The 20,801-nt window shown below is 50.7% G+C and overlaps 8 protein-coding genes across 8 annotated transcripts; 5 read left to right on the forward strand and 3 right to left on the reverse strand.

Annotated features, from left to right (window-relative positions):
• Positions 1-293: 293 nt before the first annotated feature.
• On the forward strand, positions 294-1,314 carry K460DRAFT_297460 (uncharacterized protein; the record flags this gene model as incomplete). Its single annotated transcript, XM_040929716.1, has 2 exons — positions 294-441; positions 497-1,314. The coding sequence occupies 2 exons, from the start codon at positions 294-296 to the stop codon at positions 1,312-1,314; spliced, it is 966 nt and encodes a 321-aa protein (XP_040782492.1).
• A 225-nt stretch (positions 1,315-1,539) lies between these two features.
• Positions 1,540-3,133, reverse strand: K460DRAFT_411248 (uncharacterized protein; the record flags this gene model as incomplete). Its single annotated transcript, XM_040937467.1, has 5 exons — positions 1,540-1,729; positions 1,818-2,777; positions 2,855-2,860; positions 2,916-3,020; positions 3,075-3,133. 5 exons carry the CDS (start codon positions 3,131-3,133, stop codon positions 1,540-1,542), a joined length of 1,320 nt encoding a protein of 439 aa, XP_040782493.1.
• Positions 3,134-3,283: 150 nt separating this feature from the next.
• Positions 3,284-6,798, forward strand: K460DRAFT_349431 (uncharacterized protein). The gene is made up of 5 exons (XM_040931426.1): positions 3,284-3,413; positions 3,466-4,296; positions 4,341-4,691; positions 4,742-4,828; positions 4,877-6,798. The coding sequence occupies exons 2-5, from the start codon at positions 3,519-3,521 to the stop codon at positions 6,508-6,510; spliced, it is 2,850 nt and encodes a 949-aa protein (XP_040782494.1). The 5' UTR covers positions 3,284-3,413; positions 3,466-3,518; the 3' UTR covers positions 6,511-6,798.
• Positions 6,799-10,300: 3,502 nt separating this feature from the next.
• On the forward strand, positions 10,301-12,111 carry K460DRAFT_297504 (uncharacterized protein; the record flags this gene model as incomplete). Its single annotated transcript, XM_040929719.1, has 7 exons — positions 10,301-10,385; positions 10,430-10,525; positions 10,578-10,732; positions 10,781-10,919; positions 10,970-11,219; positions 11,271-11,658; positions 11,710-12,111. The coding sequence occupies 7 exons, from the start codon at positions 10,301-10,303 to the stop codon at positions 12,109-12,111; spliced, it is 1,515 nt and encodes a 504-aa protein (XP_040782495.1).
• Positions 12,112-15,029: 2,918 nt separating this feature from the next.
• Positions 15,030-16,744, forward strand: K460DRAFT_381438 (NAD(P)-binding protein; the record flags this gene model as incomplete). The annotated part of the gene is made up of 4 exons (XM_040935355.1): positions 15,030-15,225; positions 15,361-15,708; positions 16,111-16,330; positions 16,384-16,744. The coding sequence occupies 4 exons, from the start codon at positions 15,030-15,032 to the stop codon at positions 16,742-16,744; spliced, it is 1,125 nt and encodes a 374-aa protein (XP_040782496.1).
• A 153-nt stretch (positions 16,745-16,897) lies between these two features.
• K460DRAFT_421603 (golgi apparatus membrane protein-like protein tvp23) lies at positions 16,898-17,683 on the reverse strand (the record flags this gene model as incomplete). Its single annotated transcript, XM_040938153.1, has 3 exons — positions 16,898-17,136; positions 17,172-17,504; positions 17,587-17,683. The coding sequence occupies 3 exons, from the start codon at positions 17,681-17,683 to the stop codon at positions 16,898-16,900; spliced, it is 669 nt and encodes a 222-aa protein (XP_040782497.1).
• A 174-nt stretch (positions 17,684-17,857) lies between these two features.
• Positions 17,858-19,412, forward strand: K460DRAFT_371891 (beta subunit of citrate lyase). Its single transcript, XM_040934445.1, has 3 exons — positions 17,858-17,973; positions 18,060-19,249; positions 19,334-19,412. The coding sequence occupies exons 1-2, from the start codon at positions 17,937-17,939 to the stop codon at positions 18,977-18,979; spliced, it is 957 nt and encodes a 318-aa protein (XP_040782498.1). The 5' UTR covers positions 17,858-17,936; the 3' UTR covers positions 18,980-19,249; positions 19,334-19,412.
• On the reverse strand, positions 19,037-20,670 carry K460DRAFT_297333 (DUF185-domain-containing protein; the record flags this gene model as incomplete). The annotated part of the gene is made up of 3 exons (XM_040929700.1): positions 19,037-19,246; positions 19,310-20,301; positions 20,361-20,670. The coding sequence occupies 3 exons, from the start codon at positions 20,668-20,670 to the stop codon at positions 19,037-19,039; spliced, it is 1,512 nt and encodes a 503-aa protein (XP_040782499.1).
• Between the last annotated feature and the right edge of the window lie 131 nt (positions 20,671-20,801).

The raw sequence follows: 20,801 nt of genomic DNA on the forward strand, positions 1-20,801 counted from the left end.
GCGGTGTAGGGCGAGTTGGGGTCGTAATCGTTGAGTGAGTTGGAATGCGTCGACGTTATTGCGGGCGTGTTTTTCGAGGCGACCAGCGACGAGATAAGGACAGATTTACCCGTCTGACGCGCCGCACGATAAGTACTGTTTTGGTGAAGGTAAACATAAAGAGACGCGCTCGGTGGAGCCAATGTTGGTCACATGTTGTTGAGTTGCGCAACATCCCTGTCCGCCAAGACATCGCGATCTCGAAAGTTCAGAGTTTAGTGACAGCAGCGTGGGGATGTCCATCCATTACAGCCATGGCTCAGCGACACTTGTGCCCTTCAATGGGCGCACTACGCCGTTGTATTATGGTTGATGTACCAAAATGTTCATCGAGGGCATTACACGGCTCTGCGAGGACACTCGAGGAACAGCCCAGCAAAGGAGCTTCGTCTGCTCCTCCCCGTACGCTCTCCAACGCTTGATTGACTCTCAACAGCTTCGTCTGACTTCTGAACAGCTTCAAACACACGCAAAGCCCGCTCCACTACCGCCCTCAAGCAGATCACTTCACTCCAAAACCGCCGCATCGTCCCGGGCGCCCTTGCGAAGGGCTCCTTCCCCAGTGGCCAAATAGCACGCCGAAGCCCTCGCCCGCAGTCAAACCAAACCAACGACTCCGGCTTCATTCCGGAAGACTCTCAATCACATACACAACCAGAAGCTGGCACCCGCAATGCTCGCTTCGCCCGCGGCTCTGCACCTCCCTCAGGTCAAATGGTCCGAGCCCCTTCCAAACTGCGCATAACCCGCAATGCAACGGTAGGGAGCATGCGCAGTGGCCCCTACTTGCGTGGTAGAGACGGCAACCGCGACCAAGGCAATCGGCGAGGCGGCCCCAACAACCGCGGCGATGGAGGCCCCAAAAAGCGCGAGAAGAACAAGTCCTCTGGCTCCGCCCCACAACGCACAACCATCGCAGACATCAATCCCGCAACCACTTTATCAGACGGTATGGTACATCATCTACTGCGCCTGCAGAGGAAGGAGTGGGATCGCGTGCCGTACGAGCCCAAGTATGCGACGGGCAGTTTTGCGGCGAATGAGTTGATACACGCCGGAAGGGAGCTGTTCAAGGGAGAGGCTCCTCCTGTCAAGATATGGGGGAGCCTAGAGAAGAGAATCGGTGTTGTGGGCATGTTCGGTGCGGAGGCGCATTTGAAGATTAGAAGGGTAGGGGATGGAGATGCTGAGGCTTTTGGGGAGGAGGTGCTCGAGGTAGAGGACGATGCCAAGGAGACAGAGACTGAAGGGGTGAAGAGGGCTACTGTACAATAAATGGTGGGCATGTGTTGATTATGTATATGGGAGATGTACAAAAAAGGCTATACCGGCTCTGGTAATAGCGGCAAACAATTCAGAAACACACTTGTTATTTCGTTTGTTTCTACATTTCGACGTAACGTCGAAGTTATGTGCTTCCATTGAAGTAGATGGCTACACGTGCCCCATCGCCCCACCTCTTCCTCCATGACTCGATTGTTTGGCTTTCCGCAGCGCTGTCTACTTCGAGAAGACGACCTTGTACTTGAACTGCGTGGGGAACGACTTATCTGTGATAAGTAGCTCCTCTCCCTCCTCGACGAGATCAATCATCTTCTTTACCAGATTAGGGCGCGTCTGTTCTTCTAGGCCAGCAAGCTGCATATAGAGTGACTTCTCCCCTGTGCGGATCGAGGGCTTCTTGAGTTGACTGTGATAAATAGGTCAGCAGTCGATAACATCGGTCTCTTCCTCTTACCGCCCGTCAACTCCTCAGAAGATGTATGTGCATTACGTACGCTTCAGGCCTCTCCGCCAGGCCTTCGATGAACTCTTGCAGCGTGATGTTCGGATTGACCTGTAGCGGCCTAGCGATGTTGCCAGCACCGCACACCGGGCAGTCATCCTTCTTCTGATGCTCAAATGTATACGTATATACGGAATCGTCCCCAGTATACATCATGTAGTTGTCTTGCTCAGGATATCCAAGGAACGGGTTTGCATTCGTTGCGACCTTGAACGCCTCATTACAGCAGCTCGCCGCAACAATCGCATTCGTGCTCGCAATCGCCGGGATGATATTCTTCACCACACCTTGGGTCATACTATATGTCACACCCTCGATGTTGAACTCTTTTGCGCGAGTCAGGGCTTTTTGATAGAGCCAGGTGATGTGTTCTGGGTCGTCGGTATCAAGCGTGATGTCCTTACGCTCTTCGTCCCAGGCAATGATGTGCGCCCACTCGATGCAATGCTGTGGCTGGCGTGGAATGGTGGCGAGTGTGCAGAGCGGGACGGCCGCGCGAGGGGCATGCATATCGAGTTGGCATTCAATACAAGAAGTCATAGTTGGGAAGATGACGCGCGCCTGTCCCTTGAAGCCCTCTGTTCCACCGTCGATTAGCGGCTTCATACTATCCGGGTTATTTTCATCGACCATTCCAACCAGCGTCGCATTAATCCAGCGCCTGGCCTCGATGCTATCTAGTCCACACACTATGAGTGCAAACTGCATGTAATAGGCTTCATTCTTGTCCTGGATCTTCCCGCAATAAGGAGTGATCTGGACGCCCTTCACGCGCTTTTCAACGAAGGCTGCGGCTGTTTCGGCCTTGAATTTTCCTACGTCTGCTTGCCGGAAGAGGAATTGTCGATTTAGGTTGCTAACATCGATCGTGTCCATATCAATTACATGGATGTCTTTGAAGCCAGACAGGGCGAGGTTTTTGAGGATTTCGCAGCCGAGTCCGCCGGCTCCGCTATTGTTATGTTAGAGAATGTTAGGATGATATGGGCTATCGAAGAACAGCGGTTGGTATTGCAGTTATAAACTCACATGACCCTACAAGCTATTAGCTTTGAATGTTATAGATTTCGGGGCCCTGCGATTGCCTTACAGAACTTTGAGGCCGTCCAGGTAATTTATAACCTGTTCACCGACCATAAAGGTCTCATCGTCCGTAAAAGGACCGGTCCGGGTCAGGAACTTGTCCAGGTACTTCCTGTGGCACGATATTAGTCAAAGTATCCCTCACAGGATGTCACTGATGACTCACCATCGGGCTCGCGGTAGTGCAGGAGAAGCGGCACCCACGCTATCTATGTTGACCGCCATTGTTTCTCGTATGTGGAGGCGTAAAGTGGGAGAGTTGAGCAAACAGTTGTTGTAGGCATCAAAGTGCATGTAGTTAGCCTTCGCCAAGACGCTAAAATGCGCGGTAAGGAACCTTGGAAGGAAAGAATTACCGATCAACATAACAGCGGTCTTCAGACGCCTAGAAACCAACCACATATATCCTTGCCCAGGATTACGATTTGCTTCGAGGTCGATAAGCAAGTCATATAGTTCCGGAGATGGGTTCGCAAACTCTACTAATTTGAAAGCATCCACTTATGTAAGTCAAGAATTGTAGAAGACACGAAGTGAAGATTAACAGAGCTATTCAGTCTGCCAGTTTCACTGCAGAGGTATTTGGGCCTCATATAAGCGCAGACACAACATGGCCGACTTTCTTACAGCGGTGTCCACCAAGAAGACCAAGGATGCCGAACCTTTCATTCGAGAGGTAAAGGCTTTGAACATTCAGGACGACTTCTCCATCAATTCTGCAGACTCGGCGCTCAAGGCCCTCAAGAATCAACCGAGCCGTAGGACTGTAAATAACGTCTTTGAATACCTGACCACGCAAGGGTTCAGCCTCCTGCTTCCAGAGCCTTTGAATGCGACCATAGCGCATCAGCTCGTTAACGATACAATACCAAACTACTGGAGATCTTTGAGGAAATCTCCGCAAATAACACTACTCGCGCAAGTGCTGAGGAATCCAACTGGTCTTGGACACATCATTACGCGTCTGCGTACACTCATCGAGGATAGTCGACAGAAGAAACCATCAGGTCAAGCGCGCAATACGTTAGAACATGTCGAAGATATGCTCGATGTGCTTCATCAAATACTGTACGGCAATCACACATCAAGTTTCGTCTTACACGATGTCCTGGCTTACAGCAAGAGTGCTGTGCAAAAGAAACTCATTTGGAGGGAGTATCTCGCACTGACAGCGTCCGGTCGGATACTATCGATCGCAGCTGAAGCTGAAGACGTTCTCAAGAAGATTGAAATATCTAGGACTGTCGGCTGGATCGCTGATGGCAATGCATTTGCAGCATGGCTCGGACAAAATCTTGCTTCCCTGGTAATCAACGGCAAAGAGAGCGAGGAATATCACTTAGCCGTTACAGAGTTTTGCTCGAAGGCACTAGGACTAGGCTATACCGGTCAGTTGAGTCAGAGAAGGAACGTGCATTTGCTAACTAGACAGATCGCATTGTCAGCTCTCTCTTCTCTGCTCTCATCGACAGTGGCTGTACCGCGCTTTTCACTAGTCTCATATCAAGGATGAAAGGTTTTGAGCAGCGGAAGTACCTCAATGCTGTCATCGTCGCCATTGTCAAGCAATACTTTGCATCGGACGCCGTCAGCAAGAATGATGCGCCTATTCTGGTCTCAAAAACAATATCTGACGTGGCTGCTTTCCTCTATAGCATCATTGCTGACAATGATGTACTGCAAGGGCATCTCGTCTCATCACTTACACGGTCAACTATCTCATCGCTTGACGACTCATTAGCAGCTCGTCGAAGTGTCATAGCCTCGTTGGCTAAGAACGAAAGTCAGTACTTTTAGACTACATGTTACACCCGGCTTGCTAATTAGTTGTAGATAGTCTGCAGGCGCTGCTTGAGAATAGTATAAAGTTATTCGGAGACTCCATGTACGTAAGGCATACGCCTGTTCTGCAGCAAGAAGGTTTGTTTACCACCGCACATTCACTACAGCTGTTTTAACAACAAACAGTTCTTGCTCAAAATCTAGCACTATGCTGTGGCTACGTCTATCGCTGCCAACCCATGTTTCTCACCATGATGGCCAAATCTACGTACCATGTCAATGGACTGTCGAACCGCATCGGCGCACCCTCAGCCAGAGCACGTTTTCTCGGTATCGCTGTCGGTATAGCTATCTCAGAAATGGTCGATAAGCCAGACCTTCGGTTGAAGTTCGACCTGGAGGATAACGCAGTTGAAGAAGCGAAATGGTACCGGCGCCTTACCGAAGCTAACGACAGGATGGGAAGCATCGTAGATCTCAAGGTGCAAAGCACGAGCTTGGCACAGGACAAAAGAGCTCCATCAAAACTCAAACCAACGCCTAAGCCTTCAAAGATACCCGCAATCACCGAATTACATAGTCCACGAGTTGTCGAGGTTTTGTCGGAGTCCGAAGATGAAGACGCCGATCTTGTACCCTATGAGAAACCAGACTCTGACCCAGAAGATGATGGTGATGATCCGGAGGTTATCAATCGTAATAAGCCCACCACGCCGATCTACATTCGAGACCTGATTGTAGGGCTACGTGATCAAGAGAATTACGATAGGCACGAACTCGCGTTAGCTACCGCTGCATCTCTAATCAGACGCAAAGCGAACTTTGGGACGGAAGTCATTGACCATCTCGAAGAACTCGCTACTACCTTTACAGGTCTCCAGGATAACCTAGAGCTGGAAGGCTTCACACAGCAGAGGCAGCAAGCCCTGATTGCCGTGCTCCTTGCCAAACCAGCGCAAATGGCGCAATGGTTCGCGCGGTCTTTCTTCTCTGGAGACCACAGTCTCACGCAACGCATTGCCATGCTTACGACCCTTGGTCTGGGAGCACGCGAACTTGCGGGTGTCAAGGACTCGGCGACAGAAGAGCTGATCCCAGCACAGCCATCTTTCCCAAGCAAACAGCTCCCACCACACCTACACAAGATCTACGCAGAAGACAAAGCTGCAGACCCGGTAGCCAAGTTATCGAGTAGCATGGCCCGAGAAATGCTCTCGCCCATTGCTAGTCAAGCCGCTGACCAACTCAGTGGACCCGACATCCTCAAAGTACGAACCTTTAGTTCACGCATGGAAGTCGAAAAGAAGCGTCAAAAGCCCATTCCCAACGCACTGGCCCAGATTGTTGCGGATAATTTCTTCTTCCCGCTCACCGGCCGTTGGTGGCTCCAGATCCGCTCAAGCAGCGACTCAATCTACACATCGACGCATCTGCTCCCACCTTTCCTACAGACTTTGTCCCTCCTTTTGAACGCTTCGGGGCCCAACACGCTGGCTTTGCCACAGATGACGCGCGAATATTGGGATCTGTTACTATCGGTTCGCAGGCTTGCGAGCCAAGATAAGAACATCTTGAGCGCGGTTTTGTTCGGGTTCTTAATGATTCTGGAAACAAACGAGAACAAGGAGCGGCTAGCGACTGAGCAGGGTAAGGAACTCGTGGAGACGCAGGCTTGGGTGAAGATGGTGTTTGAAGGGCTAGGTGCTGGGAGTGAGGAGGATGAGAAGGTTAGAGTATTGGCTGCGGGTGTGGTGGTGAGGTGTCAGGAGGTGGTAGAGAAGTATCAGAGGAGGATGGTGGGCGCGTTGATGGACTATTAGTGGAAGATGATCCGCCATTCGCGACAGACTGCGCGATTGCTCTCTATGCAAGCCAAGGTTAACTCTTTGTATTAAAGGATCAAGGCTGACCTTGGGGGATGTGGAGAACTAGTTAGCATCTACCCGTGAAGTTCATGCACAATGGCCCTAGAATGCTCGAGAGACGGGAGGACACTGCAGCATCAGCTCCCGCAGTGCCGGTAAGCGTCTTGGTGTTCCTGGTGCTGCCCCCACATTGGGAAACCTGGCAACAACAACAACGCAATGCTGACGCGACGCGACCTTTAGACCTACTGCATCTCCAATGTTTCGATCACATTGCCGGTGAATTTGGCGTCAGCACTGGTTGACTCGGCATGTCGTTCCAAATTTGTGGGTGGCTGGGCTGACTGGGTGGTAGGTTAGACGGGTTGACACGGCTCGTGGTTTCATCTGCTATCGACTAGCGGACGTACGCCCAAAAACGGCAGTGGCCCGTGGAGAACGCCATCCCGTCTTCGTCATGTACGAGGTAGGTAGTGGTGTGCCTAAGACTAGAGCTGACATGGCAGCTTCTCAGGACGTCATATAGGGAGAGGGCAGCATGTTGACCATGAACGGCAACATGGGCGGAATGGCGTTGCTGAGAGGCGTTGTGTGGGCATGGGTCGAACTTTGGTTTCTTCCCGACAAGCCCGTAGAGGTTGATTCGATGCATGTGTGGCGTCGACACGGCCAGCTGTTCGTGTTCCTGAGACGGCAATGGACGGGTCAACATACAATAGCTGCCCTCTGGAAGCCCTGAAAGGAAGGTAGGCGCTGGAGATTTGAGAAAGTGAAATTGCGCTGAAGTGTACTGCGGACGAGGTGGCAGCCACTGTACCTTACCATTGGTGGCATCCCGAGGGCGCAGTGACTTCCTCGGTTCTTCTGTGACATGTTTGCAACTTCGCCAGCTACTGAACATGTGCATGACAAGAAGCGTCAATATGTGAGGGAAGCGGCATTGAGTCTCTACAGCCTACAGCACTAATCAAGCTCTAGCTCGTCATGTATGCTAGGAGCGCATAGCCGCGCATGCTGCACGTGAAGACCTTTGCCTCACGCCTTTGTTGCTGTGTGATAGTCCTACACCAACATTTCAACTGCGGCGAGCATTTATCAACTTTGCAGCAAAAAGGGAGCGTGTCCACCATCTTGCGTAAAACACGTATCCGGCATGACTGTGCTTTGTAGAAGTGGATGGTGAGGGGTGACATCTATGCGCAAGGTAACTCGACGTTCCTCATCTTGAAGACATCTTTCATGGTAGTAAGGAATGTATCTGCCAGCCAACTATCAAGTGCGAGCTGCTTGCTCATGCGATGCATATAGATTCACCACCAAGCATGCATCGGCGTGGATGCATGCCCTCGGATCGAACCGAGTCTGGTAAAACGGAGTGTATTCCGTTCATCGATGATGCCCAATCATCCATGTCCTGGCTGGAGCAATTTTGACAGACGCGGGTAGGTGGGTTGCTGAGAGTTGCTGTCGTCAGGCTAACTGCCGGAGCGACAGAGTTTGACAAATGGTCCCCATCCATGTTTCAGACACACATGGGAGGCATCACTCGCTAAATGTTGCATGTGAGGCTTCCCGAGAGGAGTACTAGCAGTTCTCAAACACTGCTGTGCTACCACCGGCTGTTCCATGGCATGTTCTAAACTCTGTCTATGCCGAGTAGGTGGGAAGGCACATAAATGGAAAGCATTTTGGAATTGTCCGCCAATCATACCTAATGCGCGTCTGCAAGACCAGAAGCTAATTTGAAGCAGTCTCGAGCGAGTACACATTGGCGCATCTGCATGCACAGTGTAAAATTCCCGCTAACGCTGTCCTTCCTAGGCGTTACGAGGCGTTGCGCATTCATTGAGCAAGGCCGGGAAAATTTTAATGAGGTTGTCATCATTATGTTGAGCCCTGACCAAGAACGGAATAGGAAAGGAACGGGAGAAGACGAGGAGTCGAGATGGGTGGCACTGGACGGCAGTGTCAGAATCTTCTGGCGGAGCGTTCGCAGACAGACAGGGGGATGAAACCTTGGAACATCCATCGCGCTAGCTCCAAGACTGAGTAGTCTACTTTTCATCCACAAGCAGCTCACCCGCTACAGAAGTCACAAATATCCAACACCTTCACCCAATAACAGCTAGACCATGACTAGACTTCCACTTCCACTTCCAGGCGTCGATCGATACCGAGCAGCGTTACGTTGAACACGAACGTTGCATGAGGGGTGCCGCTACGCCACGCTCACCGGTACCTAACGCTCCCATCCTACTGAAAGAGAGCGTCTCAGCGCGCTGCGACCCTTTTACCATAGTATAGCTTTCCAACTAGCTGAGCAGAGCGAAGAGTGATGGAATGATAGCGGTCTCGCAACATGGCACTCTTCTCCAGCGGCCGCGTCCAGAGGCTGATCTGATGACCGGTCTTCGGCCTCTGTCTGTGGGGGCTCGGGATCAGCCGTTATTGCAAATTGGTGATGGATGGGCGATCAACAATCAGGCGAGGACCCTCGACCAGTCATCATGTGGAAATGACTTTCTTGGTCTACCATCAAGGGAGACGAAAACGCTTCTCGAGCTTCTCTCTCATTCCACTTCACTGTAACCGGACCTGACGACACGTTATCAATGCCCTCATCTCCTCCAACGAGCTTGAGTCACAGTTCTAGGCGCTCCAGTCAGGAAGCAATTTTGCTGCCCATGTGGCTGACAGCTACATGCGCAGCGGGCGCACTCACGAGTCTCGTCCAGCGGCACAAAGATCGCTTCGCATGAAGACTCCCCTCTGCGTGAGATTACCTTGGCTAGCCGGGACACAAACAGTCTTGTCATGATGTCTACGCTGCGGCACGACGCCAGCTGAGCGCTTGACGACTGTTTTTGAACCATCACGGGTTGATCGCGCGGGTTGCAGCGCGAAAAGTCTTCGAATGTTCGCGAATCAAGATGCACGAGCTGAACAAAAAGCGTAAAGAGCCGTCGGCTCCTTGGATGGAACCAGTGCCAGCTCGCAAGACGACTCTTGTTCCTGGACCCGATTCTAGCATCCTTGCAACCCATCCGCCACGGCCCTAATCCCGGTCGCTTTAGCATGCTTCCTTGACATCTTAGCCATTCAGCCCACCAGGGGGATGCGTGCGCGCTATACTAGGGGTACGATGAACCAGCAGGGATAACGTGCCTGTCCTTGTTGGATCATCGCACCCACTTTGGCTTGCGACTCCCCAGGGCCAGTGGCCCAACCAGGAGCCGCATTCAAGAGCCAGGCCGGCCTCCTGGACTTTTTTGCCGTTGCGCTTCTGTGCCGCAACGGCTTTTCCTACATTTACACAACAGCCCATCCCTCGTTATTCACTCGCCTTGGTCGCCTTGTCTGCCTCTAATTCCGACTATAAACCTTACTCGTCTCCTTCCGAGTACTTTACACACGCCCCACGTTTGGACTAACGACGGCATCGTTACTCCACCTTCCCGTTTCCCTCTGCGACACTCCTTTAGACCCAAGACCTCCTTCGCGCGTTCCGTGGTTTCACTTTCCGTATAGTCTGGCATCATTAGCATTGCCTTGGTGACATCTATTCTATGCGGACATATCTACTCCTTCTTTGATCCAGAAACATTGGCGCCGAATCGACCTGGAGTCCACCGTGTACTCCACCTCAGACCGGAGTGGGGATATCGTAGGACTGGCTTCCATGTTGCGCACATCTAATACATTCTGATTGGGTTCGCGACACATAACGCACTCGGTGTGTAAGAATATGGCAAACACAACACTATCATCACCGCTTCGGGGGGCTTGCCCTGCACCATTCTACGAAAGGTCAAAGTTCGGTTTGGACGGCTGTACGTACTCCACATCAAATCTATTTCATCGCTAACAACCATAGTCGTTGACGGAAGGTTTTGCGCACCCGTCGAACAGATCAAGAAGGGCCTTTACTGCTGTCTACCGTGCCCAATGACAGATTACCTCTATCCTCCTGGTAAGTTTAGACATAGTGAGACATCTGAGAGCACTTTCTGATTGCTTCCAAGAGTTCAATACATGGTACCGCGTGGCCGAAGCTCTCAACGTAGCTGGCCTGATCTGTTTGTCCTTTCTTTTGATATCCTTCGTCGTGTTACCGGCCGAGAAAACCCGACGGCACTATCTAAGCTACTGTCTGATTATTGCGGCTATCTTTATGGCGGTACGTGGCTATCATCACTCATTCTATCTACGTTAGCTAATCTAACAGCTTGGCTTTGTGATCCCTTTCGGGGCGAAACCAGAGCAATGCTACGACGAGATTACCCCGCACGATATGTACTCGAGCCTGACATGCGCCTTTTCGGGTGCCTTCCTCATTTCTGGGGGCTTGTCAATGGCAGTGTGGAGTGGGTTCATCCCAACAACTATATGTGCTTATATTCTAACGGCAGTGTAGTTCTTATCCGGGCTCTATCCATGCACCTTCAGATTTGTTGGGATGTGACTCCGGGAAAGAAGTTCTTTTACTGGGCGCAAGGTCTGGGTTGGTCGGTCGCTGCTACCTTTTTTACGATAACAATTACGATCACCGGAGTGTCATTTCGATTTGGAGATGTTTGCCACGTCAACGCTGCGCACTCGATGAAGGATTTCTGGGGTCCCTTACTGGCCATCGCTGGAGCAGCTATGGTCATACAAATCGCAACGTAAGTCCGGTGAGCTGTATAATGAAGTACATCACTGACATGAATTTCCAGTTTCGTGTATTGTATCAAGGTCTACCTTCAGAACATGATGAGCGACGAAAAGACCGAGACGCAAAGTAGTGCGGGCCTGCCCTCTTACACAACGAGTGTGCGAAATCGGTCTGCACGAGCTGTTTACCGACGTGTCCGCAAAGTTCTCTGGCTTCAATGGAGAGGCATCACTATCGTTGTCTTCATCCTGGTCGACGTAATCTTCTTCTCAGTTGTCTTTATCTGGTTAAATTCCCTCACAACCAAAGCCCAGAAGAACGTGGACAATCTCATGCCATATTTGCTTTGCCTTATCAAGAACCCCACAAAGCCGGAGCCATGTTTGCCCCTCGGCCAACAACTCGCCGTCGATGAGTCGACGGTCATTGCCATCTTGATGATGCTCTCTGTAAGTTCCCAACCCTCATGCGCTTGCTTAACCCACTAACGCTTCAAAAAGATTGCTGGTATCCAATGCTTCCTGCTGCTTGTTCGATGGAGCATGTTGACCGGGTGGTGGGAATTCTTCAGGGGCAAGTTCAGCAAGAACCGTGAATTCGTATCGCTGGACGCAAAACACCATACCGAGAACCCACAACAATACGAGTTGAAGAAATTCGAGCCACAATCACCTCCAAGCGCTCTCACCGCTCCCGGAATTGCCAGCTATGCCAATTTTCGATCAGACACACCCGACTACTTCTCCAAAGAAACCCAGCGAGAGTATCGAAGTCCCACCTTGAGCTTCTCGACTCCACGACCGCAGTCTCGAGCAACGACTCAGGTAGAATGGGACCCTAGGTCATCGCATGCAAGAGGTGGACTTGGTTTGCACCCCCTGGACTTCGAAGATAAGATATGAGCATTGATAATACAAATGCCACTTTTTCACGCGAAACGACGTTCAATTTGACATATCAAGCGAATAGTACCACCAAGGTCCACTAGGCATTGTCTTCTGCCCTGGGTTTAACCGTGGGTTATGCGCACGCATTTTGCCGCACGCGAATCATCGCATCCACTGTTTCACTCTCCTGACCAAAGTCGCGATCCTCATATGTACACTCAGCATAGGTGCGGCCGGGGAAGAGAAATCTTCCAGAGATGTCTAGACTGGTCGACACAGACCAGCTTTGATGAAGTGGTCTCCACTGTTACAGGCCCCCTACGACTCACACAGAAACCTCTGCACCGACATAATTCGACGGCGATCTCATTAGACGATATTTCCGGACAACTGTCTGCGCCAGATATTTGACACTCAACTTTCGGTCAACTTTCACTTCGATATTAAGAATTGGCTCTGCTAACATTCGCTTGCGCCTTCTAGCGCTTTTATAGAGGCATACGGTTCACCATTACTCCAACTTCAAGGAACCAAGTGCTTGGTCATATGTTCATCGCTGCACTGTAGAAGGCTTCGGCCCTTTCAAAAGACACATCCGACGATGTCTAGGACCAGTGCCTTGCATAAAGCCAGGGCCTCAATGCTAGCTCCTGTTATCAGATAGGAGACGAAGCCTCACCGCTTCAAAGTCTCTATTATCATTCATCACTATATAATTCATTCAAATAATTGGCCAAAAAGGCTCAATACCACCGACCGTTTTCGCTCGCTTCTTCACCGCCGAAAATCGCTTACATGCACGAAATCCCATTAACACAGAAAATATGGGACGTCCAATGTCGCTTTCAGACTACGCTAATTCACAGCCGGGGTGCGCAGGGGCGCGTCGTTTGGGTGAATAGAAATTATATGGCGATCTTGGCAGGGCAGGAACACAAGACCCAAGAAAGAGAACGAGCAAGAAGAGCCCGGCGAAACGTGGCAATGGGAAGCAAACCTAATTCTCCTTTATCAGCTCGTAAAGCCCTTGTCCGTCAGCAAAGCTGCGGGTGCCTGACAAGCGAACTTCGGGAGCGATTCGTCAATGTGACGTCTCATCAGCATTACATACGCCCTGTCCTGCCCCAGTATCAGACCAATGAACGAATACTCTACCGTGCTAGACAATTATGCTCACTGGATCTAATGCCAAGTTAGTGAGACAGGGCTGTACCTCCCAGCAGCAGTGCTACCGGAGTCATCAATGCGAATTCTGTCCTTTTGTTCGAGCGATCAGGTCACTTCAAAGTCTCTTCATCCGCTTCATACACCCGTGTGCTTGGTATTGCTGCACACGCCACGCCAAGTGCATCCTTCTCGAAGGCCCCATTTTTCCAGAACATCGTTAACAGCGCGGAGTAATAGATGAATGGAGACAGCACTCCTGGCCCTAGCACGTGTGGGTAATTTTAGTTCGGAACCCTACCTTTAATGGTATAGCTGTCTGGCGTTAAGGAAACTGGCCTGAACATATACTCGGAAAAGCTTCCAGGAACAGCAATTTAGGCCGCGAAGCGAACTGGAATCAGAGAGGTGGACATGGGTAAGATGGTCATGGCGCGGCATAAGATGCGAACGGCTGCCACGGCTCGGTTCACGGTTCTTGAAGAGGAGAAAATTGATGTTGCGGTTCCTGGGGGATGAGATGGGGAAGCGAAATTTGATCTACTGATGATGTTGAGCTATTTCTACTGGGCGGGTACCGGTCCGTCAAAAGGCCTGTCTGCACGCGACACGGATGTGAAACATGGCTTTGGGCTACCGGACTTTCTCGGAACGGTTCGCTAGAGTCTTATTCACAGGGAAGATGTGAATATCAGCACCCCATAACGAGTGGGTAAATTGCTCATTGCGTTCAGGAGCTAAATTCGGCTTCCGGACCAAGCCGCTGCTAATTATCCACATGGTTTGCGTCTAGCATCTGTTGCTCTTTCCTTCTGCATATCTTCACCCAAAAGCCGGACAATTTCAGGGCGAAGCGAATTCATAAGATTTTAGGAAGCTTGACTGCTATCGGTAGTTGCTTCATTTCCACCTGTAAGATTTCTCTGTATCCCTCATCTGCATAGCACGATCGACATCAACACAGTACACGGATAAATGGAGATACAGGCGTTGTTGATATTGTACGCGGTTAAACTGGGCGTCATGAGATACTGCTTTTTTTTTATTGCCTAGCTTTTCCCTTTGAAGTCGAAATGTTGACGCCGTTTATTATTCGTTGCATGACCATTATTCCTGTAGATGAATGAGCCAGCCTCTTCTTAGCCCCTCTTCCACTTCAACTACCTATTGCGAATAGCCAGCAGCAACTGCCAAGGCAAGAAACAACGTTCCCGTAGAAGCTTCTCCTAGCAAACCAACTTGTATAGTGATAGCAGGGATGAGATTATGAACGTCACAAATATCAAGTCTTTCTAGCGCCGAGGCCGCCCTTCTAGTTGCTTTCTGATAGCTCGTGCTTGGAGATGCGACATAAATCTTGGTCTGCTTTTACTACACTCTTTATCTTGAACGCTTGCTGGAGCGAATCGGGCATCCCGGAATGCAGCAGTAAGCGCCCATCTACTAATCAGAGTTACAATACGAACGCGCCGCTTCAAAACGCCCCCTTGGCTCTTTCTCACCCTCTGGACAAGTACAGTAAGTGGTATAGCATATGTGGATCGGATACACAAGTGTTATGCGCATGGAGATAAGGAAAGCACGTCAAAAAAGGACAGAATGCACCAATAACCCCACCTGCCCCGCCATCCAGGCTCAGTGATCCGTTCGCAACCACGAACATCACTCCCTAATCCGTAGACTTCGTAACAGCTTCTACACATATCGTAAATAATTCAATTAATTGATAGCTTACCCGCCTGGCTTGAAGAGCTGCGAGAATGGTAGCGATGGGTGGCGGACAAAATTTTCCATCTAGAGAAGCGTCGAAAGAGAAGGAAATAGTACTCTGTACCTTGCCCTGGCCTGAGGAGAGAGCGAAGAAAGGAATTGAGGAATTGAAGAAAGAGTTCAAGAATGTAGACGTGCATTACTTCCATTCGAAGTATGAGAATGGCAAGGTTGCTGCGATTGATGTACCTGAAGGTATGTCTTTGCTTTCATATGATTCCGAGGCTATGGTTCTGGGTGTTACCCAACAACATGCCCACAATGTCTTACCTTCTCATCATGCATCCCCTACACTCATACACGCAAGCAATAAAGCTCACAAGTATTCAGACGTGATGAAACGCGCCTCCTACCTGGCAACCCTCTTCTGGCTTCCACCGTCTCCCTCATGCATCCCAAACGTCAAAGTCATCCAATTCTTCTCCGCCGGGACCAACCATGTCGCCAAACACCCAATCTACACGGATTCCAAGATTCCACTGTGCTCAGCGAACGGGGTTCACGGACCGCAGATCGCGGAATGGGTCATCATGATGGATCTGGTGCAGAGTCACAATTATGTAAATCTTTGGGAGTTGCAGAAGAAGAAAGAGTGGAAGCAAGGGGCGGGTATGCAGGTGAGTGATCGTGTGGGGAAGAGAGTTGGGATTCTGGGATATGGGAGTATTGGACGGCAAGGTAAGCTTCCTCCTGTTTCGTCATTCCAGGGTATGTCGTGGAAAGTCCCCGCCATTGTCCCGGATGCCAATTATCGGTCCTGCAACTGCATGTGCAATCCTCATCAACAAATTTCGGACCACACAACCTAGACTACGACAAGGCCTTCAACGCCGCAGTCGAAGCTACGGATACGAAGAATAGCGCAACTCGCACACTGCAGGCTCCTGCGTCTATGCGGATACCATCAAATCCTTCACCCACGCCCTTCGGCAGCCTAAATCGCCCAAGCAATGTACGCTCAAGGTGCCCCATATCTTCAAAACCCCGATGCATCCTTGATCACCCAAACGTCTTCTAAGATTTTTTATTTCCTCGTTTAGAATACCTAAAGAGCGTCTAGCTAACTTGTATCAAATGCAGTGGCCCGCGTAGCTAAAGCCATGGGCATGGATGTGATCGCTTACACAGCCTCACCCCGGAATACTCCAGAATCGAAGAAAGATCGCGGCTACATCGTACCGGGAACGGGCGATCCAGATGGCATATTCCCTAGTGCTTGGTATAGCGGGACACGCAAAGAAGACGTACATGAGTTCCTGAAGCAAGAAATTGACCTCTTGGTAGTTGCTGTGCCTTTGACGCAAGTATCCTGAACTATAGGCACCCCAAACAAATGACTAACTCGCAGCGCAGGGAAGTCACAACCCACTTTCTATCAACTGACGAGTTTGAGCTCCTACACAAGAGTAAGTCTAGGCGTGCAGGCACATATGTCGCCAACATCGCACGAGGGCAATGCATCGACCAAGAAGCTTTGATAACTGCGCTGGAGAAGGGTCAGATTAGCGGAGCAGCGCTCGATGTTACGGACTGTGAACCATTGCCAGCAGATGATCCACTCTGGAACGCACCAAATGTCCTAATCACCCCTCATGTCAGTGGGTCATCAGATGTATACGCGGATCGGGCATTCCAAGTGCTGATTGAGAATATAAAGAGGGAAAAGAGCGGGGGGACACTGGTCAATGAGGTCAACCGCAAGAGAGGGTATTGAATCGGAATCCTTTCTATAGATTAATACTGGGTATAATTCTTACAGAACAGGCCTTCATGCTACCGAGCCTGTGCCTACTCTTTCACTTGATACCTTCCTGTTTCTCAGTCTTAGATTTGAAATAAGATAAGCAACATCTATCGCATTCGTGGCTTATCGTCTGAACCAGCTGCCAATCATGCCACCTGCAAGGTTCCTGGCAAGCCCAGATCCGTACATAGCGTTCGACGCAAAGCCGGTTGCTTGGCTAAACTTATCGCATCTCGAGAAGGCGAGCGTATTCGTGATGGTGAGGACGAGGGCGATGACTGCATGGACTCTTAGCTCCCATTTCCCACCAGACCCTAGTCTCGATGAAATCAATCCCATGACCTTTTCTCTTGTCCGCTTCTCTGCTCAAGTGTCAAAGAAATAGAGACGAACTCACCAACTAATGTCAGCCAAATGAATTCCAAGCTCACCAACGCGACAACTGCGAGCACCACCCACAATACCGGTTGCGCATAAAGTGCCAGCCAAAAGAACCTCTTGTCCGTCGCATTAATCTCCCTTGTCTCTGGATCTGCGCTCTCAAACACCCATCGCCCGTCTCCAGTGTTGGCGTCGACTTCGTTCCACCAGCGTAGCCCGACCAGGCGGCGCCCAGCAATGTTCTTGAGGTAATAAAAGTCGATGGCGAGGAGGAGGATGGTGATGATGAATATGAGGACGAAGTTGGAGGTCAGGAGACGAAGGCCGAGGAGGTAGACTAGTAGGGACGCTGTGGATACAATTAGTAGGTATTGGGGGTAGAGGCTAAGTTGGGAGTTGTCGTGGTGCGTCAATCAATGGGTAGTACGTACATATTCTAAAGAAGAGGAAGGTAATCAATGTGATAGGATGGCTGCTGAGTCTCCAGCTTAGCGAACCGGGGGTGGGTGTCTGCTGCGCGGTTTCCATGATGTGTAGTGGATGTCGTGAAGCTGTAAATCATTTGCTCGACGAGATATCTAACCTGGAAACGCCATGGACGTTAGCTTCACGTGGCATGTCAGGGACGCGTCGGCGAGTCGGCATCTTGGACTCGGGCGGGAGCTATGGGTCCCCGCGCGTCATCGGCTATATGGAGGTACGGCTATCCCGCAATTGCTATTGATATACTTCGTTTCGCTCTTATACTTGGACATTTGAGATTTGACAACTGGTGATCAAGATGGCAGCCCCAATTATCCGGAGGGCGTGCATGTACGGTACTTTGCCCTGCCTACTTCCTATCCCAAGCGCCATCAATCGGCTGCTTGAGGTCATAGCAATCGAGATCGCTAACACAACGCAGTCCCCAGTTCTTCGAAGAAAATGCTAGAGAAGTCCTTCGCGATGCACGCCGATAATGTAACCTACGACCTCGAAGATAGCGTTGCACCACACATGAAGAGCGAAGCACGTTCCAACCTCCGCACTATTCTAGATAAACAGCGGCCTTCGGGCATCAAGGAGATGTGTGTACGGATCAATAGCGTAGACACCAGCCTGGCGCTCGGTGATCTTACAGAGGTTTTGAAGGGCCAATACCTAGACGCCATCATGCTACCCAAGACTGAGAGCGCGGCAGATCTGCATTTTGTTACAGATGTAATTCGGCATCTGGCGCCAGAACGCCATCCAAGCTCGGGGCAAGGAAGCAGAGAGCCCGTGCGGATTATCGCGTTGATTGAGAGTGCGAAGGCGATCCAGAACCTCGGTGAAATATGCAAAGCGAGTCCGTACTTGAGCGGCCTCGTCTTTGCGGCTGAGGACTTTGCAAAGGACATGAGCTTGACGCGGACGCCCTCCTTGATTGAGTTTCTATATGCAAGATCTGCCATCGCGACAGCAGCCCGCGCCGCTCTTCTTCCTTCAACCATCGATCTCGTCTGTACATCCTACAAAGGTGATGATGGCCTCAAAACGCTCGAAGAAGAATGCCTAAACGGCAAGGGCATGGGTTTCAATGGCAAACAGTGCATACATCCAAGTCAGATCGCGGTGTGTCATAAATCGTTTAGCCCAAGGGAGAAGGAGGTTGAGTGGGCGGCGAGAGTAGTCATGGCAGATCAAAAAGCTAGTAAGGCAGGACGAGGGGCGTGGACACTAGACGGAAAGATGATTGATGTGCCTGTTGTCAAGAAGGCGCATGCGGTACTGAAGCATGCGGAGGTTTGTGAAATTGATGTCGAGGCTATTAGGCAGAGGTGGCAGCAGCAGGAGCCAGAGTAGATATCCCCGAGGATCGTTGTAACACTACAGGCTTCCTTTAACTCGAGTGAAGCGTATCTACAAGGTAATCATAACACTCGCGTTCTTATACCAGCTCAATAGCGGATTATCCCCATTCTTTGTACTCGTCTCTGCGATATTCGCTCTACCGGCCATGAAGTCTTCATGTAGGTATGTGCGCGCGAAGCGTCCTGTTATCGCTGTATACATGGGCTCCATAACTTCAAAGTCTGTGGGGAAAAGGATGTCGAAGTAGCCTTGGTGGACCTAGTCAATCGTTAGCGAGAGTACATAGAGCACGCAGCGGGCAGTTTAGGGAGTACGAGCCACGGGCAAATTTGGGAGACTTACAAGAGGCGTAGTAACAGGAATCATCTGCCTTTTATACCTCGTCTGTACAACTGGCGCATTCAACCCTTCCACTGTCTCCCCCAACTTGTGGAAATCACTACTAATTAGTTTATGATTCGGAAACTTCTCATATAACATGTAGAAGAACTGCATCAGTCTCGTCGGTATATACTCCGGTGTGCTCAAATTCGACCTCCATGGGACCAGACTCCTCAAGTTCTGCATGACCCTTGAGCCGTTCAAGGGGTGTGGGTACGATTTGCACGATGCGTGTCGGCGTTCGAGGAATTGCAAGGCGACGGGATCGAGCGTGCGGGAATAGTATTCGAAGAGTTCGCCGCGCGGATCGATGACGACGTGGGATTGGTACGGCGCCCCGGTTTCGAAGTCGTATTTTAGTGCGTCGTGGGCGAAGTTGTCAAATACTTCCAAGGCGAGGAAGTAGCACGGCGAGCTCACATACGTGTTCCAGTCGAATATACTCCGGTTGACGATTTCCACTTTATCTGAGTGTCCGCGAGCATACGCCGAGTATCCCAATCCTTTTTGCTGTAAATCCGCCAACTGAGACGAAATCTCAATGACCTTATACTTTGTTCGCTCATAAACCTCTGGATGCCCATCCCTTATAAAATCCAATATGTTTAGCATCATGGTGCCGTTGCCTGCGCCCATCTCATATATGTTCAAGTCATGGTAAGGGTAGAAGTTGTACTTGTAGTCCTCGACGAGGTAGCGGGCAATAGCTTCACCGTAGTATGGGGAGAAGAGCTCAGTGGGAGTGTGCCAGAGCTGGCGCAGATCGTTGGGTTCTTGATAGTCGAGTGCATCTTCGAACGCGGTGTAGCGGTGGCGGAGTTGCTGGAAGAAGGCGTGTTCAGAGGAGAGGGCATTGAAATTGAAGGGGTCGCCGGGAGAGAAGATGACGACTTGTTTGGAGAAGTAGCCGTAGTTTGGGTTGTATAGGCTGTCTGTATGATTGTAAGCTTCTACCCACCCTACTATTCTAGAGGAATAAAGAGCTTCTGACCTTCTATAAAGTCGCGCAGGAGCATCTTGACTCTCCGCGGCCTCTCTCTCCTACTCCGCAGCATGTCCGCCGTGACCGTTGGGTATCTTTCAAACTCCTCTGTCCTCTCATGCGGGAAAGCATTCTTTCTGGGTGTCCATCTGCTCTCCCTCTTCGTGTCCCCCTCACCTAGTCGTGTGGCTTTCCCCCGACGTTGTATTAGTGGTGGGCGGGCAGCTGCAAGGGCTGGTCGAGCTCCACGGGCAAGGCATTGCGACGCACGGTGTGAGAATAGTTGGCGGAAGAGTTGCGTGACAAGCGGCGAATCCATTGACGCCTGAGAGGACATTCAGCATCAGATCGCGACGGTGGGAGAACAAGCGGTTCGCGGAAGCACGTGGTGAGCTTTGCGGGTCGTTTATTGCCAAGCATCGTCCAAGCTCCATTCTCCAACCTATGTCC

Source organism: Cucurbitaria berberidis, assembly GCF_010015615.1.
Source record: "Cucurbitaria berberidis CBS 394.84 unplaced genomic scaffold K460scaffold_8, whole genome shotgun sequence".
In the NCBI taxonomy this organism is placed as follows: Eukaryota; Fungi; Ascomycota; class Dothideomycetes; order Pleosporales; family Cucurbitariaceae; genus Cucurbitaria; species Cucurbitaria berberidis.